The sequence below is a fragment of the Varroa jacobsoni genome, unplaced genomic scaffold, assembly GCF_002532875.2.
Source record: "Varroa jacobsoni isolate VJ856 unplaced genomic scaffold, vjacob_1.0 scaffold_916, whole genome shotgun sequence".
Lineage (NCBI taxonomy): Eukaryota > Metazoa > Arthropoda > Arachnida > Mesostigmata > Varroidae > Varroa > Varroa jacobsoni.
Window position 1 is genome coordinate 40,377 of NW_019213818.1, and position 17,668 is coordinate 58,044.

Below are 17,668 nucleotides of genomic sequence, written 5' to 3' on the forward strand. Positions count from 1 at the left end.
TCTCTCTCTCTCTCTCTCTCTCTCTCTCTCTATATATATATATATATATATATATATATATATATACAAGCTAGGCTAATTTAAAAAAAGTATCATCAGCTTTCTGAGTTGAGTGCAGGCAAGTATTCGCTGGATACGAAACCTTCGCCGTCCAGCTAATACGGGAGCACTTTTCAACAACTCCGGTTGCCCTAATTTAGTTTGGCAATTTTATTAATATCGTTCGGTTTCAATGAATGCTCAACATTTTTCATTATAAGGATATACAACGTTGTTGAACGATAGGATCTTCGCGTTTCGAAGACCGGATATTTTTGTGCAATTCAGCTTTGTAGCATGCGGGGCCAGGCGGACATGAACTTAATTTCCATACAACTGTTGCGTGTTGTAAAATGGGAGGAGATTCGATGTAGGGCTTTTTCTCTGAAGCCTAAAAGAAGATTTCCGAGAAATATTGGGGGCTTTGGTATGGTTTGAAATCAGTTCTTTCTGATAACGTTTGTAGAACGAATTTATCTTGATGTAAAATGAGCCTAAGGGTAACTTTTTTTGAAGGGTTGTCCCATCAAAACACGCTTCTGTCCAGTTGACTGGAACACGAACGCCTCCAAAAACAAAAGATCGCAGCAAACAAGCTCGGACCACGAATGCTGACTATTGTTGAAGGTATTATAACTTACTGCATGAAGGCTACCGAAAATGGAAAAACTATTCCAAGACCTGTCTTTATTTTTCAATAGCTTAAATGCTACACAACGTGTTCGCTAACCGAGTAAGACTGTATAAACTTACTGTTCAGGCGCTAATCGAATTGAGTCCAATTGAGGAGAAGCGATGCTAGAAACCGAACGCACAGATACTGGTCAAGCAAAGAAAACTTTGGCCTTCAAGCGATTTAGGGCCTCCAATAATCGATGGGCAGCGCTCCGCTGTAGTCAGCAATATTTTATTAGTAGCAGATACGATCAGTTCCACAAACGTCTTCTCAGAAATATACACTGTGAGACACAATAAGGGCTTCCGGGTCGCGATGAAGAACGCAGCTGATAAGAGGCTTCGCTAACGCCACCTGCTGTCCATGTACAAGCTAGCAGCCTCGCTCTAATATACGGACTCGATGATGATCGACTTACTTGAAACAAAGATGAAGAAGCATCTATTCGTGCCTAGGGCTGTTATGTACTACCCAAAACTACTTTAGTGAGCGCCAGCCCTCATCAGCAGTGCAGCCACGCTACTAATAGTGCCTTGGTCATAAAGCGGTCCAATCAGTGCCAACAAGTAAACCGACTACAGCGTCCTTTACACTCAAACGAGCTGGTCCAAGTTGCTGATTTCGCACTTGAACTTTTCGATGAATTTATACGATATAACATTAGACGCTTGAAAGGAATATAGGAGACGAAGATAAGATTTGCTAGAATGACAGTTACCGTTGTACTTCGTTATAGATCTTGCGATGTATGGTCGTCGACCCATATTACGGTCCCTATCACTTGCTCCGATCGTTACGGGCCTGACAGCCAGATGCGACCCGTTACTAAGAAGGACACCCTTAATTATGCGTCTAAAAGTTGCGACTAGTGCTGTACGTTTATTACTTTACAACAATAGCGTTACCACACTGGTTATAAACAGTGACATAAATTGTGGTAAACATCTCGTACTTAATTTAGAACGCCTGCAGTTATGAACTCACTAACAGGACTTTTCTATGGTCCATATGCGCCCGCGCCACTCGAAAATTTCTGTAATTATAACACGTGCAGTTGAACGGGCATTTACCACGCCATGACATCGATGAAGTTATTTCGTATGTGTCCTTCAAGTTAAATAATACGCTTTTCAGCTTGAGGCTTGGTTTTGGATAGGAGAATTGAAACGAAACCATATATATATATATATATATATAATAAAATAGTTACAGCTTCTTCGTGGACAGACAAAAAGGGCGGGGTCGTTTTTATTTTGGTTACAAATATTGCAATTGGATGAAGAGTGTCGTTTACAAAAAAAAGATATGGATTTTTAACACACTCAGTCCATCGAATAATATTATTATAGATTTACGACTAGTTACATATGACAGTAAATCATCTGTAGAAATTTTCGTGCCATTCTTGTAGAATATTGCCGTACCAACATAGTTGTCGCCATTGTCTCAATTATAGACTCATTTGTACGCTTCATTTAGTTTAAATCAGGTAACTCTAATATAAGCTAGTTTGTTTTGCTACCACAGAGGTCGACCGGCAGGAGCCATTCAATCTAGATATTTAAGCAAATTATGATCAGCTTTGAGGCAAATGCTAAAGGACGCTTTCCTTGCGCCTAATTAAAAAACTTCAGTGTCAGGCAGATCGATGGGTTACCATCTGTTCAGGCCCACTAGCGCTTGCAGCTCAATACGTTTAGCAGGCAAACTTTTAGTGATGGATTTAGGCAGAAACGTTGAAGCGTTCAAGGAAACATACAGGATAAAAAAACACAACTGTCTACTAGTCTACCAAATAGATGTTCTATAATTAAAATCGACTAATTTAAGCTTTCTTGTCATATTAGTACAAGTGCCTCATAAAACGGTGCCGGAAATATAGAAAAGATACGATTGTAGTGGCTCTAAGTGCGACAGTTATGCCATTTACCTGTTATCATAGGCATCTAGATCTCTCTTTTTATCCTAGTGTTTGAACTGCGAAACGCGACAACGACGCGTATGGGGGTTGAGGGGCGAAGGCATAGGATAAATGTCTGTCGCTAGCCCTCGATCTGCTAAGCTAAAACGACGTAGAAGAACAAGCGATTTCGATGTTGAGGAAAAGTTGGGTAAGTGGAATAAAAAGCTCCAACCATGAATCCAACCGATGCTGATGAGAGGCGCAAAATGGGTCGGCGAAAGCTGATGACTGATTCCATCTCTCTGTCACCCACTGCTTCACTGCAGCTATGGCCGCTACCGCCACCACCTGTGCCCTCTGCGCCCTGCGGGCAAACTGGCTCCTGCTGCTTCTACCGCTTTTCGCTACCAATCCCTCTATATCCCCAAGGTAGAGTTTTTTAGCGTAAAGCCTCAAACTGCAATCAGCATTTATAACCCTCGGGGCGCGGCTGGCGTTCTTAGAGTGGTCGTCGTTGGATGGGGGGCTGAAGTATGGGGATGACGAATAGCACCATTTAACGAGGCAGCCACCGCCACCGCGTTTACTGACATCGCCAGCATCGTACCGACTCCAACACTTTTACTTTTGAGGACTCTGATGGCTACTACAGCTGAGCCCTGTTCACACTCACCCGCCCGCCCGCCCGCCCGCCCGCCCGCACTTTGTCCCCTGCCATTCCTTCATGGTACTCAATTCGTCGTCGCCGGCGGCGGCGGCGGCGACACCTTTTTTCCTCCTCCTTCGCTTTTCCGCCCCCCTTTCATCATCATCGCCATCGTCATGATCATTACCACTCATCTAGTCTCTTGTTCGGCTGAGAGAAGACCTGGAGTACGGCCGCGTGCTACCTGAATGTCATAAGCCAAATGCCACTGGTGCGGAATGCTGAGTTCAATTCAATGGTTCTTTCATAATAGAGTCAACTGGTGGACATTAGAGTTACGTCACATGGTACGTATATAAAACTGAAAAAGATAGTATCGGTCATGTTGATTTAAATCATGCTTACCTTTGCAACTTTGAACGAGTACCGATTGCTTCTTTCAGGAAAAGGCATACGTAGCTTTAATAGTAACTTTCTTGGTGGAATGGTTGTCCCAAAGCAGCAGTGACTAATTATAATGATTCGTTGTTAAATTTGCCAAGCTTAAACAACAATAAGTCAAGTGTCCACGAGATTGTAAACGGGCACCCTATGCTGCCGATTCTCCGGTATTGTCGCACACGCTGTTTTTGGGAAAATACCGCTAAGATCCAAAATAAAACATAGAAAATTCAAACGTTTATCTATAGAAAGATTTTTTCAAGGACACTAGGTTTCACCAGAAGGCGGATTTAAACTTAGATCCGCCTTCTGATGGAACTTCCCGGTTCACATACGAAACTATGTTTCAATTCATCACTGTTTCTGTAAATTTTTAACACTTAACTAGTTGGCAAAGATGACGACAGGAAACACAGTGCTATAGGAAGTTTAAACTGATATATACGCTCATAGAGTCACCTGTTCCCTGTAAACGTCACTGTAATAATATAGCGCAAAGAACAGCTTCACTGTAGAATGATTCTTTTAAGCATTGTAGATAAATTTTGCCGTTTGTGTGTGTTCTTTTTTTTGTTTATGGTAGATGTCACTCTTGTGCAGTAGTAAATGATATACTATAAAATAGCGTATAGCGATTGCGTGTATCCATGGGTTATAAAAAAGGCATTTTCGACTGCTATGGCTAAGAGCCATCGATTGTGATCGATTAGAGGCGTGTAGACTAATTTTAGAAAAAAATAATTGTGAAAGATTTATGTGGTGGAGTCCAAAACAGCACATAATATCTCTGTGTGATGGCAAATGCCTATATACAGATGATTGTCTACTACTCGAAAACATAATTTTTAAAAACATTACTATTTTCTGCGTAAAGAACATCATTAATAGCACCTTGTATGTTAAATCGTTCGTATCACAGGATCAGGCTAACAACTTAGCCGGTCCATAACTTACTTGATGCCTAAACTCATGGTCTTCTTATTACCTCGGACGTCATCTATGACCGATGACCATGCCTCCAGCAACTTCAAACTTTCAGCCGAAATCTAACGTAAACTTTCCCGAAGTATATGTGAGAGGAAGCTTGTTTTAGCTACTTTATTGCCTAGCAAATTGTCCTACCGTCTTTTCTGCATTTGGTATACCATTACCATTACCAAAGATAAGTGTCATAAAAGCAGGATGCTTACTTATGGATATGATACATAAACCTACCATGCACTCTGGTGTAACAAATGACAAACAAAGATACTAAATTCGCTAAATTATACTTTTTGCTAAAAGATAGGGCTAAACCGAGTTTGAAGCAAATTTAATTTGTAAAAATTTTATTTTACAACGCAACTCGATTTATTAGTATCTGTTTTAATTAATTATTTGTTGATCGCGCAATTGCCACTAAGATTAAGCAAATGTCGATCTATTTAAAAAAAAGCAAGTGGTAATTTTTTACTTGATACTCTTAGTTGTCACGCTAGTAAACAGTCATTTCTTTAAATGTTTATATCATCAACAGTCACAGTTTTTGAAAATACCGTGTAAACAAGTATAGTACAATCTGGCAAACCCTTGACTGCTAACGAATACTTATGTGAATATAATAACACAATGTAACAACCGCAGCTGTATAAGCTAACGCACCGATTCTGTTAATAGCCACGACGTAAAGGACCCGCTCAAAGCCATCCGCCAAACAGTGGCAAGTGGGTGCAGTAACAGTATACACAGTGGGCTGCTATTGCCAACGCATGCGCAGTAGAGCGCCGGACCCACCTGATGTTCGAGCTGCTGTGGTCACTATGTTTTGATGCCAATAGTGAGCTGGAATCGTGACACATGTTACATAGACGTTGTAACTCGTGAGCACAGGCTCTGAGAAGCAAGTTCACCCATAGCCATAACAGCTACAAGCTATGAAGACTCATACTACATTAAGTGCCGATACGTAGACTCAGTTCTTTCTAGCCATAGCGTCGAAAAGGCAACATATTTCAAGTATGGCTAATAATGGAAGAGACGTTGAATCGAATGTCAACAGTGACGATTGGCAGCATGAAGTATCGCAAGGCCCAAACTGTGGCTGTATATTTCCTTTCCTGCTCATCGAAGGCATGGTGCACTTATCGATCTACATCTACAAATTAGTTGATGATTCGCGCACCGTTCTTGAGTACTGGGAGAAACGACAGCGGTATGCGCTCCTGATCAGTGCAAGTTGCCTGGTGGCACCCACGCTCATCTACGCTATTTACGAAGTGCTTCGCACGGTGTCATCGGAACAGAGCGACCTACGCAATGTGCTTACCAAATTGGTAAAGGGGATTTTATTAGTCCCGTGGCAAATAAAGGGACACTGCGAGATGCTCGCTTTCTCAGCCGACAAAGTTTGCCAATATCGTGAACTCGAACCAAAAGAACAACAGGAACTATCCAGAATTAAGCAAGAAACGTTCGTCTTTGAATTCTTTGAAGACTTTTACTCCGGCTTCATCCAGCTGCTACTACAATTACATTTTGTGAACACCATGTCGACAAAAAGCAACGACAGCTTCGTGATTTACTCGGAAATTATCGGCTCGACATTAGCAGTACTATCTCTCATCAAGGCTTTGCAACGTCGCGACGACGGCTGCCTTACGAAAACACTGTCATTTATTGGATGGGTATCTTACTGTGCGTCCCGTGCATTGGCCTTCGCGCTGCTCTCTTCCGCACTGGGAGGCGCCGTTGTCATAGGAGTGATCCTTTCGCATACGGGAGTGGCGACGGCGTTGGTCTTTAAAATCATAAAGGACAGTCATTGTGAGGAAAGGGAGCGAGCCTTAAGAGAAGGATGTACCCCCAACTTACCTGCAAAAACGAATAATGGTGTTCTCGTTGTGCTCGCGTTTTTTTTGTTTGGCCTGCCGTCGATAATGTATTGGCCTATGATGTTCGTGTTTAAAAGAAAATTATTTGTATTTTGCTTTCTGTCCGCGGGAATCATCGAGAATCTACTTTGTACACTGGCATGGTTCATCTGGAAAAATCCTCAGCTTGACCACAAACTCAGCACCAAATTCGCTTTGGCAGTTATCGTGCTTACCGCTTTAGGCACAGTATTCATTGTGCTATACACACTTCTCAAACCGGAACTGTCGGACCGGGTTGTTCTTTCGCACATACTCGAAACGAACTCAAACAGATACGGCATATTTTACGATTTCTGTAAAGCGGTCCACGTGTTACGTGTAGTTAAAGACATCGACTATCGGAGGGAGCAGTTGCAGAGGCTGCGTCCTGAGCTGATTTCGACGCAGCAGTAGATGGCGAATCAGTGATCCGAAACCCCCTTTTCATTGTTCTCACCATAGGATGAAGGGCTCAAAGCTAGACGCTTTATTTTTTCTACGAACAGCGGCCAAGGATCAAGTGGCTCGAACCACCTAGATCAACAAACTGGAAGTCCCAAAATTGGAATGAAACTTCGGATCTGAATGAAAAGAGGTACGTTTGTGCCTGTCGCGTCAGCTGATCGTCATCATGCAGTGATATTGGATTAACTATTTATTTGCTGATTTACCTTTCAAAGGTACTCTACGCGTCGAAGTGATGTTCCTTCAATGACGTGATAGCATGCTATGCATTGCGTCTTATTATATATTGTGTTTTTTGCTTTGATTTTTGTCTGATTTTCTATCGGTTTAAGTGCTTGTGCGGCACGCAACCGGAACGAATGTTTGCTTAACTGCTTATTTGTAAAGGGTGTGCTATTTGATTATAAGAAAATAAGTCGTTGACCTGCTATACAATAAATGCAAATAGATATAATTAACCGATACATGCAGCTTAAGGCGTCTTTATTTTATCACGCATGCAGTGCGGGGTATATCTATGGGGGATGGGGGCTTTGAGTTAGCGGCTAATAACTCGTTCGATTAGAATATATTTTAAGCGATTCTGCCTAATGTTTTTAATCCTAATATCTTACTCGTGTAATTTCATTAAGAGAAACAAAAATGTTGCACTTGACGAGTGCTCGAGCTGAACCAGTTTTAAAAGATAGATAAGTTCCCTTTTCGGCAGTATTCTCCTTGCTAGAGCAAGTAAACATCCGTCCGTAATTTTCTTTTTTTTTGTAAATTTTTACGAATGCAAGTCTATTGGGCAGACCTGCAGGAATGGTGTAAGAGTTCAGTAGCAGGTTCGTGACCTTATAAAAAGTTTACCTTTGAAAGGGTAAAGTTGATGTGAGTACGTACTTTTGAGGTAGCCTCTTGTCCATCGTCGATCATTCGAATCAGCCAATTTAAATGAGATGAGACCAGGCCTAAACGATGACTACGTTTAGAGCGACAAGAAATGAATATCTTTCCGGATAATATGTAAAGATATATGACATAGATGTTATAGTCGACTAACCGTAAAATGGTGACTAGTTCGCCAGTTGTTGATATGCAAACACCCTTAGTTTTTTTACAAACGTTCGTAAATGAGAGAGCTAAGTAGATGAATAGATACCGGAATCTGTCATTTGCCCTTGACTTGGGCAGTGGTTGGGAGTGTGGTACGAATACTAAGCACTTTATATCGCCGATGCTAACTTGATTCGACGCCACATGTCTCCGTTGGGCTGACTTGCAAGCGACGAGAGTTTGTCGACTACCATAAGAATATACGAGTTCGCTGAAAAACTGTAATCGCCCCCTCCTCCAACGTCCTCCAAGTTGCAACAAAAATATTCATGATAAACGACTATTAAGCTCAAACTGCTTTTCTGCCTAAAGCTTCTCCTGAAAAATGGTTTTAACATATCGAAACAAAGATCCCGTTCGAGCACGACAGCGAAGACATCGTGCTGAAATCCTCATCTTCATCACGAAAAACTTGGGAAAATTCAAGCTTGATACGATCAAATGACTATTTCAAACACAACGGCTGGAATACCGGTAACCATTTCTGAACTATGTGGTTTAAATATGTGAAGCATGGCTGCTATGCGAAGCTCGACAACGTACTTGAGCTGCTATTTTAGATCCCGAAACTCAAGTTGTTATTATTGCAACAGAAACATACTGAAGGAAGGGTTATGTGAATGCTTTTAGTTACAGAGGAAGCGCAGTGCGTAAAGTTGTTCCAACAGTTTTAATGGACATTTATTTGTATCACTCCAAAAAAACGTATGGAATGACTCCTCGGACAGCGACACAATAAATACTATCGAGAAAGACTTGATTATTCCAAATAAGTAGACTGTTGCGGACAGTGGCACGAGAGGTTGTTGTAAAAATGTCGTCTGCAACGTTTTATAATTGATCGTCTCTATGTCTTTCTTCTAAATCCTGGATGCCGAATGGGCGATATGCAGCAAAACATTTCTTCTTGTCGGCGTATGACAGATATGCAGACCTATCCCGTTAAATAAAAACTTGGAAACATACCCTTACGATTTGGCTGTTAAGGAAAGTATCTCAATTTAAAAAAATAGAATACTTATTATAAGCTAGTTTAACGTAAATTTTAAAATCCTGGATTATTTTTCAGTTTGGCCAGATAGAAAATTGCGAGCTTCGTCAATTAAAAGAGGAAAGGGTAGAAAAAGGGCGAAACAATTTTTTTGTTACAACTAGCCGTAAAAGCAGACGAGTGCTTGACTAATTTTTGTGTCTCAAACAATCTACAGTGATATAACCTTTGATCAAGTCCAATGTAAGGGCGTAGTGAGCAAAGTAGAATGAAGATAAGAGATCAAATCAAAAGGTAAACGATCGCAATCATGCATCAGATTCTATCAATTCCACCCATTTGAGACGGAGGCCATCACGTTCAACCAATTGTTGTGAATTAAGCCGGAGTCGAGAGGAAGAGTATCCAGTAAATTATACTATTCGACTAGGAGATTTGCAGTTTCCTGCTCTAAGTGTGCTTCTTTACGCTTCTAATTTGAATTAAGACGTTGTAGAGAGAAGGCGCCCCACAAAAAGTTTTCTGTGATGAAGAAATTCAATAGTAGATATGTATACCTTCCATCCATGTAGTGTGCAGGTAGAGTTGAATCAGCGTTCCCTGATGTTTCGCTATGAGCTGTCGTCACGATAGTAGGTAACGTGTGGGGTCGAATGAAGGCATAGCGAGGTGTGCGATAGAACTGCCGAACGTGAAACATTTTACCTCTCGGTACCCTTGAATGGAACTCGTTTAGCGACGTGGGCGGCCACTACTTTCTTCACGATTCATAGATCCTAATCAGACTAAGCAAATTTCCATAGATCTAGGTAACACACGGCAATTTCGATAATTATAGAATTTCCAGGTGTAATGGTGAGTGAAGCACGGCAGAGGGTAAAATAATGTCAATGTACACATCCTAGCAAATATAGAGAATTGTTATCGTGGTAGCGACGCTGCTTTGGATAAACAGAATTGCCTTCGATCAAGAGGTAAAAAAAGATCGATGATATTGTACGTCTGGTTTGATTTTTAGGTACGAATCTGATGTGCAATTAATCCTCGGCCCTAAGGCTGGAAGCGTCCACTGCTGAGGGGTTAGTTTCAAAGACCAGTCTTCACTGCAACGCTGGCGCCAAGCAAGTGTCAATCTGACACTCGTAGCAAGATAATTTTCGCATTTTGTTCCAGATACGAACAGCAGTTTGATGGCTAGAGTTTTGAGTTAACTGAAAAGGTAAAACAGAAGTTGCAACAAGATTCCAGCTCTACACGAATTAACTGCGCGGACGAGCCCTGCTTTTATATGTATTTAGTAGCGTATATATAAAGTAGCATCTACATTAACAGACATTCCCCTTTGTGAAAGATAATTGCGCACATGTCGGGGCGCAGCTGGGGACTCAGAATTGTCGGGCTTGGACCGTTTCAATAGGTTCGTTGATCCGTATTTCGAGTGTTCATCCGTTTAGCCTACTTGTCCACAGGTGGATTTCGAATGCGTTCATTCGTACGTAGAGTACTGATGTTAGGCCTAGACAATGCGTCCGTCTAAAACGACCTACTAAGTTCTTCCGCAGCTATAATTCAAAGCGTGCAATTATACTGAGGTATTTTGCCTTGAATTGCAGTTGTGCATCATTAGGAAGAACCTTCGAACCAAGCAATTATACATTATAGCCATCTGGAACTTACTGAAGTGTGACTATCTGCTATCTTCATCCTCCTTTACAGGCACATTTTCTACGCTCATTTTCATTTACCTAGGATGAAATTACAAGCGGCGTCTGGCTGCGCTAATCTCGGACTTGATAGTAATACTTTTCGAATAATAATAATAATAGTATATCTGATATAATAATAATAACAACAACAACACACAATCAGTAACTTGTGTTATAGAAATGGCTACAGACACTTGGTGTTAATATTACAGTGCGTGTATAGAATGCTTCCTGTATACAAACATAATGCGTAATTTCGACCTGTCAAATAAAATAACGATTCTCAGTTGATTTCAATAATAATAATAAGAATTCACTTTCTTGAACTCAGGTCAATTGTCCATTGAAGAATCTGTTTTTTTTTTTATTTCGAAGTACCTGACGACCTCCTCGCAGAGCGAACACCTTCCTCTTAGACAATCACAAGTCACAGGTGAATCTGGATTCAGTGGAGCGCAATTTTTGAAGATGTTATCATCTCCTATACGTTCCACTTCATATATCTATATTAGTAGGAAGCATATTCCTCCGACCATATCCGTGAATCAGTTCAAGTATTGCAAGCAAAAAAAAAAGCCCCTATCGGAGAAGTAAGAAACCTAAAAGGAAGTGCTTTCAAATATTTCAATAAAGCTAGAACTAAACGGAAAAAATGACAATAGATGGTAAACTAATTGTCGCCATCACAGGCTGATTTATGCTCAACTAAAACGAAAACCTATAGACGACACACAAACATGCACACTTTAATAAATGAGTCAATTATTATGTTGTTTTCGGTATATCTCTTACATAGGTTAAGGCTCGGCGGGTAGGTTGAACTATCATCGTTCATCCTTTTTTTTTTTCTAATCTCTTTTTTTTTTACACGTTCGCCATTATATATCGTACAACAAAATACTATTGGCATATGAACCAAAGTTGAAAGAACATATCTAATTTTTAACGAGGAAGAGGTAGGCCGATTTTACATAGTAGCTAAATAACATTCAGGGCTAAATTAATACAACCAAATGATCAACGCTTTTTTTAACGCTCAGTCTAATTGATATTATAAGATAATTTTCAAACAAAAATTTAAAAATACTACATCTCAGAAAATTAAGTCTCATAGCTATATTTTTACAAGCCGAGCTAACGAAAAATGCGTTTAGGAAAATAGTCCTATTAATGCTCATATATGGCCACCTTGGAGTTCATCTGGGCCAGTGCATCCGGGACATAGGTGAAATAGCATTTCATCTAGTAGACGTTTAGCGGAAATATTCAGGAAGCCGATTCTAAGTTACAGTTAAGCAAAATGTTCCATTTGTATATAGATACTCAGATGGATAGATCAGATCTTGTATTCCCGTCATTTAGCTAAACATTGTCCATCACTTAAATGAAGGATGTATGTCTGTAAATAAGTTATTAGATATATTTTAGGCTTTACTTGTTGTTAGCTTCTATAATACTGCCCTTCTTACTCCATCAGTGTCTGTAACGGTATTGTGTTGCGAACGCAATTTCAACTGAAAAGAATTTCCCAAAAATCGATGTTTTAGATTAGAAGAGAATTCGGCTTCTGCTATGCAGTGAGTTCGTTGAAGCCGAAATGCTGCCAAGACGAGCCGGGACATTTGCCTTGTGCACGGTACCTCGAAAGACACTCGCTAGAGGGACTGCTCAAGGTTAATTTGTCAAGCTTTGAATAACGGTCTACGAAACCTAGAACATGATCTCCGCTCTATGCGACCGTTTGAGCCTGATGACGTAGATCTGAAAGCGCTTTTGAAGAAAAACGGCCAGCAAATAACCTAAACAAGCTGGCCGACAAGACTAGCTACAGCGACACGAACGCTGTTACTAACCTTAAGTCCTTTGGGTTTACACCGAAACTTGGTGCTTGGTCATTGCATGAGAAGAAATTACGGCTGCATCTCACTTATAATATCGAGCTAGACAGCCAGAATGATTGCTTCCTGTACAGACAGAATCGTTACGGATAACAAGTAGTGTTTGTACGTCAACATTAACTAAAATCCTGAACAGGTAGATTCAGCCAAATCTCCCAAAAGGTTATTCTTGGCGTTCGGTGGGCTTGCAAGTGCCCAGTTCACTGGGAAACAAGCATTATCAAAGTTTCCCTCCTGAACTTCGAGCGGTGGGCTCTCTTGCATTTTCTATGATCTCTAGAGCTTACCTTCGATACGAATTAAGAACTCAAAATGTAACTGGAAAACTTCTCGAAGCCCGCCATATTCTGATGAGTCGACACATATCGTTTGATAGAAAAGTAGAAGAAAGTCATGTGCAGATGATAAGGTAATAACTTATTGTCACAGACGTGTTGTGTGTCGTAAGCGAAAAAGCGCGGACACATTCTGTCTGACTTAAAATATAAACGGTATATATCCTGCCAGCTGGTATTAAGCACAAAAACAGCGAAAAAAATCATTCAATTTTAGCAGTTGTCGAATGTGTATATAACACATAGCGAACCACGTAGTCGTTAGTAGAAGTAATGCGTAGTGCGCTCGTGCCATATACAAACTCGACGCGGCGTTGCAATCAGCTCGAGCAAATGCGCGTGTTCATAGAAGTCAACGTTGCACATTATTATTCTTCACACCACTTTTGTTTATATCATCCAAAACTAATCATCAAATTCTTCTTTTCTTGATTCTGGATAATTTTCTGTGATTATGAACAACCCTATATATTTTTTAACCAAAGCAAGTTTGGTCGCATAGCTGACTGTCAGCGCAGTACTGATATCCCTGTTTTAATAAGCTTACAGGATGCTTTGTCACCTCTATATTGTTTGACGAGATAATTTGAGAAGCTGGCCTTTACAGGTCAAAATACTGGGTTTACAAGTCGTGTTCTTGTTAGACGTGCCACTTGGTATATATCCACAACAGTGACTATCGAGATTGTTTTAAACAAATTTTTTTACTAATAAAGTAGACGTATGTGTTTTTTTGTCAGACCAATAGTGTGGGCAGTCGCAGCAGACGCTCCTAGTAAATCAAGCAGGTTTTAATGGAGGGTAATCACTTTCTATTTTATAACTTTCGTGATAAAGCTATTGGTGTCAAATGATTCGCTCTCTTCCGCCTCATATTATCCCGCCCTGGCGCAAAAAAAAGGCGTATTTCTCTCGAAAACTAGTGAGTTGCTGTAAATCGTTTGCGGATTGCACGGCTTAAATGTCTTGTATAAATTTTTCTTTGGTGTCGACGGCTGTTCTGGTCACTTATAGAAGCAAGTTAAAAAAAAAAAAAGATAGCTGAGAGATACTATCCAAGTAGCTACGGTTGCTTTATTTCGCAGCCTGTTGACGCAGGTTTTGGGCAAACTTTTGTATTCCTTGTTCATACTGTACTTCCATATCGGCTTCAAAAATATGATATGTTTCTGTTAGATTTCCTTTGAAGTACTAATGAAGACAGGCAAATATACTTCAGTTTTTCGTAGTAAATTTAGAGTTCGAGAATCTGGATTCGGAACAGATTGCTCATGGGAATTTACAAAATGGATATTCGATAAGGAGGCCTTATCGGTGAGGGATAAATGCCAATGATTTTTTAAAATTTTTATTTTTGCTTGAAGCTTTGGTAAATAGCTCGATCATCGTTTATAACATTTAAGGAGCTGAACGTGATAGCTACTTAATTTTAAATCCGAATCTATTTATTTATACCCGTTATTTTTGCGGTGAGTGAAGTACTTAACATACCATGTGTCGAATTCCAATGTGTCAACCGACACATTACATTCTCGTAGACTCGTGCTGAAGTTTTTTTTTTGGCACGAGGGAACACAAAAAACCAGCAGCTAGCCCAGTATTTTGGTGGGGTGAGACCCAACGGTGACGAGAATAATAATATGACAGTTCTACCAAATATGATAGCGAGCAGACAATACAATTGCATTCAGATATTCCCCATTCTGATTCAAGCTTTGCAAATCTTAATCCAATTAAAGTAGCATACTTCTAAAAATGTCCTCGAGCCGCCACACGCTAAGAAGCCAATTTACGCTCTAAAAGGTTCAGTGCGATAAATTAAGGCCTTTACAGACCAACGTTCTTCGTCATCGAGAAGGCAAAGACCCACACCTTACACAAAAATAAAACTTTCGAATAACATAATCGCACTATGCCAAAAATCAGACACAGCTGGAAACGACGATGCCCCGCCGCATCAGCATCTGGAAGTTACAAGACACTTGAATGAGACTAGAAAAACAAAAGCAAACATAAGTCATGCGCCAAAAAGTAACTACAACGAGACAATTGTTTCATTGCACAAGGTCGGTACTTCAAACGAAACCTCGTACTGACACTCGTAGGCGAAACTTTTCAGAAGCATAACGGTGATAAGATATGCATCCAGTCCTACTTGTTACAAGAATCGGATTTAGTCTTAAAACACCATTTTTTGCAGCTTACGATAGCTTAAGCTCCTACATTCAGATGTAAGGTCGCTAAAAAAAAAAACAGTTCCCATACAGTTTGTGCAGTTCTCTGCATCCAAAGACTAAGCTATCTGTTACGGTAGTAAATACAATGAAATAAGGTTTCAGATCCAGTAATCTACTATTTCGAACAAACTGTGTAGTTCGAGTCCAATCAAGATCGTTTGCACCCAGAACATTGTGTCTCGAGCACTAAGGTCTTGAGAGCCATAGGAATGTTAATCCATTCATGGTAACGCACATCCAATACCTTGCTCTATACGGAAGCTACGAGAGGTAGAACGTATGCCAAGGCTTAATATGACGAAAGTCCCACAAATTTTTTCGGATGATGACCTAAACTTTCAAAATAAGCTTGTCATTAAGGATATTATCAAGTGTTATCTATAATAATTTTATCTTTGCGATTTGTGTTACGACCTTACGCCTGAACTTCGAAAGATGTTCCTTTTCCAACATTGATAGCGATACCCTTATTTTGCACTTGTTCTGCATTTTCATACTAATGAAATATCTAAGAGGCGTATCATCTACATATAGCAAAACTTCCCGGTTAACGCTTTTCACCATATCATTTATAAGGCATAATAATAATACAAGAAGCTGTGCGGAACAAAAGCCCTTCTACAAACACACTATCAAAGGTTTCCCGTAAATTCATAAATAATAACTAGAAGGATGTTTCAATAGACGAATGGTTCTGTTTTATAAACTAAATTTGTTCTCGGTTCCTCAGGTCCAGCTACTCATTTCAGATTGGAATTAAACCAAGATCTGTAGTTTGCCATTGGTAAGCCATTTTTTAACGCGACACTGCTTCCGTGACAGCCATCGTGTTTGGGCGCTGGACACTCAGTCGAATTTAGGCATGATAGCGAATTCGGCTTGTGCAGATATTAAGAACGAATTTTTTGGTACTCGGGATCTTATGAAATGCTAGCGGAAGCCTCATGCTACCATGGAAAGTACTTAGAAGTAACGCCTTGAGAAGTATGACTCGGCTTTCTGGGCTTTAAGGAAGCCATTTCTTACTGAGGCGTTCTTTACTAGTGACCCAAAGATTTATGCATCGGTGCGGCGTTATTTCAGAGTAACGCCGTCAAAGCGATGGCTTTATACCCGATAAGCTATAGAAAAATTTAATCGTACTGAAGAGTTTGTATTGCTGGAAAGTATGGTCCCCTCATATAGTGACAGAGGGTCAAGCGTTGAGGAAAGCATCTTTTCCGTGGTGCTGTGTGACGATGTGGAATACCGTGACAGAATTTCTTTAAAGCCTATTTGTGTATTTTCCAAACAAATAGACATCATGGTGTGTCACAGGTTGTTTAACTCAAAGCTGGGATCACACTTTTTCATAGTGGCACAAATAATTTATCAACCGTTGAGTGTGAAATTGCATGGGGTACCAAGGGTATAAGTAGCTTGTATTTACAGTGTGTATTACGTTCATTGAAAGCATCGTAACTGGAGATTAACTGTTCATTAATGTATACACCTTTTACGCTCAAACAAAAATGCATTTGGACAGACAAGTGCTTGTCGCTGATCACCCTTTTGACAGACTTTATCCCCGTTTGAACACAACTAACACTTTTTGCTTTAGGTGCTGTGGTACTTTTCAGTTGTTTGCAATAATTGTAAAGCGTTATCAAAACCCTTCTCTTATAACTGGTATTTTTATTTTGAAGCACGTTTTAAGCCTTATTGAAACGTTTGTATGGACAAAGCAATAAGTCGGATCTAAGCAACACTTTATAGTTGGTTGAAACAAGTGCCACTTAGTTAAGCCTCTTTTCTGTACTTTCTAATTTGGACATCACAGCTTACATTGTGAATCAACCCATAAATGGCGCAGCGTGGGGCTCTAAGGCACTTCGGTTAAAGTCATGTTTGCGATATTCGAAATTTTGAAGCAGAAAAGATTCTCAAGTCATTAATTACTTATATATAAGGTATTCGGGTGTATTCGGAAATTTCTACTTGCCGCAAAACGCAGTCGTGAACTCTGTCCCTTTGACCCAATTGACTTATTTAGGATAATAATTATAAGAGTATTTTTCGATCGGTTTCTATTGGGAGTCATTCAAACCTTAACAGTGGTCATTAAAGTTCAACTAACTTAACATCAAACCGCTTAATTTTATTTTACTCAGTACGGAAAAAATGTTTATCGTAGCGTAGATTTTCCCTGTAAGCTGGGTCACGTGACTTATTGACAGTCCACTGATTAATTTTGACTCTTGTGTTACTGGTGTACCTCGTAAAATTAATTTGTATACGCAAAACGGGACATGGCAAAAATGGAAAGAGATTTCTTTCGTTAGTAAAATCAATAATGCAATAAT

The 17,668-nt window shown here is 40.0% G+C and overlaps 1 protein-coding gene across 1 annotated transcript; it reads left to right on the top strand.

The window, feature by feature from the left end:
• Positions 1-5,443: 5,443 nt before the first annotated feature.
• LOC111264947 (uncharacterized) lies at positions 5,444-7,531 on the top strand. The gene has a single exon (XM_022841226.2). It carries the CDS (start codon positions 5,703-5,705, stop codon positions 7,008-7,010), a length of 1,308 nt encoding a protein of 435 aa, XP_022696961.1. The 5' UTR covers positions 5,444-5,702; the 3' UTR covers positions 7,011-7,531.
• Positions 7,532-17,668: the final 10,137 nt, after the last annotated feature.

Bases quoted from the DNA above. Each gene is read 5' to 3' on its own strand.
- LOC111264947 (XM_022841226.2), top strand. From the start codon at position 5,703: ATGGCTAATAATGGAAGAGACGTTGAATCGAATGTCAACAGTGACGAT.